Source organism: Austrofundulus limnaeus, unplaced genomic scaffold (assembly GCF_001266775.1).
Source record: "Austrofundulus limnaeus strain Quisiro unplaced genomic scaffold, Austrofundulus_limnaeus-1.0 Scaffold2322, whole genome shotgun sequence".
NCBI classification, from domain to species: Eukaryota; Metazoa; Chordata; class Actinopteri; order Cyprinodontiformes; family Rivulidae; genus Austrofundulus; species Austrofundulus limnaeus.
The window spans coordinates 3,615-5,878 of NW_013954724.1; the positions used below are offsets into that span (position 1 = coordinate 3,615).

Sequence of the window (2,264 nt, forward strand, 5' to 3'; positions counted from 1 at the left end):
CGTCATCATTTACCCAGAATGCTTTGCACGTAAATAAAATGGCTCCATCTGTGTTAAAATATATTTCAAAACATTATAAAAACTAAATGCCTACAGTATTTTTACAGTCTTTATTTTACAGTTAAAATAAATGTTTGTCAAATAAAGTCTAATGTTATAATTAATCGTGGATCCCTTTAAGGATTACAGGATTTTTAATGATTTTATTTAGTTTTGGGAACATGAAATAGAAACTGGGCTTATTTAAATATTTCCACGTATCGATCAGAAGCGCCGTGAGTCGTAACAACTGTTTTGATGTGTGCGGTTAACTATGTGTTAATGTGTACTTGTGTGAAACTTTAAAAAAAAAGGTGCGATATGTACAAATACATACTATTGTTGCTTCTTTCACACTTAAAGTCGTCACGATTTATGGACGAGCGCATTGAGAAAGGTGTGAACGCATCAATTCACAGGTTTTTTTTAAATGAACGCAGCTGAGCATGAATCGTGTTGTTTCCCCTTCACCGGACGACACGGAGCACCGCCTCATCTCCGTCTCGTTGTTTTCCTCTTTGCTTTTTCAATTCTTCTCCTCTTTCCACCTCTCAGTGCGCGTCTCCCTCGCTCATCTTTTCTGGTTTTCTTTCTTTTCTCCCTTTCAGCAGGAAACACAGAGTCCAAACTAATGACGATAATAACTCTCTGAAATGTTGCCGCTCTCCTTTTTTTCCCCTCATTTCCTCCCTCCTTTCTTCTTTTTCCTCCTCCTAAGGTAGCCATTAGCCGTCCATCCCTCCCGCCTGCAGCACTTAGCTGGGAGGAGGAGCGGGATGGAGAGATGGGAGAAATACGGAATTAAACGAAGATCTGCAGATGTCACCGCTGCACATTCTCCATCTGTAGCCTCCACCGGTCCTAGCTTATTCCCTCCATCCTTTTTTCTGGACGGACCTGCTGGGGATTATCTCGTGCTCACCTGGGTTTCTGTTGGTGGTGCGTCCCGCTGATGGGTCCTTTTTCGGAGCCAGTCCGTACGGGTCTAGGAGCGGAAAAAAGAAAAATAATAAGAACATAGAACTGGAACCACTGAGTTACATTAACAAAGACGGATCCAGTGATAAACACTGAAGAGGTTTAATAAACGGGAAGCTAAAGACATTGGATTTTTTTCTTTTTTCTTTTTCTTCTTTGGGCTGAGGGATGTTAGACGAGGCCATAACGGCTCGTAATCTGTGGTCGGCAAATCAGGCCATCTGTCCGGCCAGCCCTGTGTGACGGTGATGGCATTAACCTCACACACACACACACACATACACACACACACACTGCATGAATGTTGCTCCTCATAAGTTAAATTAGATGTTTCAGAAAAAAAACCCTTTTTGTTTCAATAAACTGTGGAGCTTTGAAATCCCTACGTTTTCACAAAAACATATTTTTCTGATTAAAGCAACAAAAAGAGAGCAGAAAACTAGAAAAATAGCTTCTTTTTTTTTAAAAATGAGATCAGGTGTTTCTTTACGTTTCAATTTCAATAACTCAAATCGTATTTTTTCTGTGAAACTTTCCCGTATTTGACTCGTTCTTTAGTCTTCCACGCGCGCTAAAAGTCCATTTGAGCATTTTGTTGTTTAAACCACTTTACTGTCATTTATGAATCACTCTGGCATAAAAAGGCTCCGAACATATTTTAGTTTTATATAAGCAGCCTGTTGAAAAGACACAATTTAGCCATTGAAAATGAGAAAAGATGAAACAGTTTGATTCATTAAAAAGCATCCAACACCAAGAAGGTGAGAGCTAAAGAGCAAGTAGCTGAAAACTTGACAATCTAAAAAAAGACGCTGCTTTGAGGTTCTGTCAGAACTTCACTGGATTCTTTTTTAAGCCCATGACCTTTACAGTTTATCTGCTGTAGATGTTTTTAAGCCTCTGGCCTCCAATATTTTGTCACGTCAGGCACAAGGACTAGATTTTTATTTATATCCTAAACTATCCTTTAGTTCTGCTGCTATAGGTTTATAGAGATGGAGGACAAACTTCTGCTGCTGTCTTTAGTCGCTCTACTCTCTTTGTTTCATATTGTTTTACTGATTATAGCACTTTGAGATTTCTGTAAATGTAAATAAATAAAATAAATAAAGTGTATTATTATTATTTCTATTTCTATTATTTCTATTATTATGTTTTCCTTATAGAAACAAGACAGACTGGGACAGACTGGGGTGGTGGTCCCCCTGTTTAAAAAGGGGGACCGGAGGGTGTGCTCCAATTACAGG

General features: G+C 38.9%; 1 protein-coding gene across 1 annotated transcript in view; it reads right to left on the reverse strand.

The window, feature by feature from the left end:
- The window catches only part of efnb3b (ephrin-B3b), a 20,630-nt gene that overhangs the window by 3,597 nt on the left and 14,769 nt on the right, over nucleotides 1–2,264 (reverse strand). The window contains exon 4 of the mRNA XM_013999520.1: nucleotides 962–1,024. Coding sequence (XP_013854974.1) covers nucleotides 962–1,024 — 63 coding nt within the window. The remainder of the gene's footprint in view (nucleotides 1–961; nucleotides 1,025–2,264) is intronic.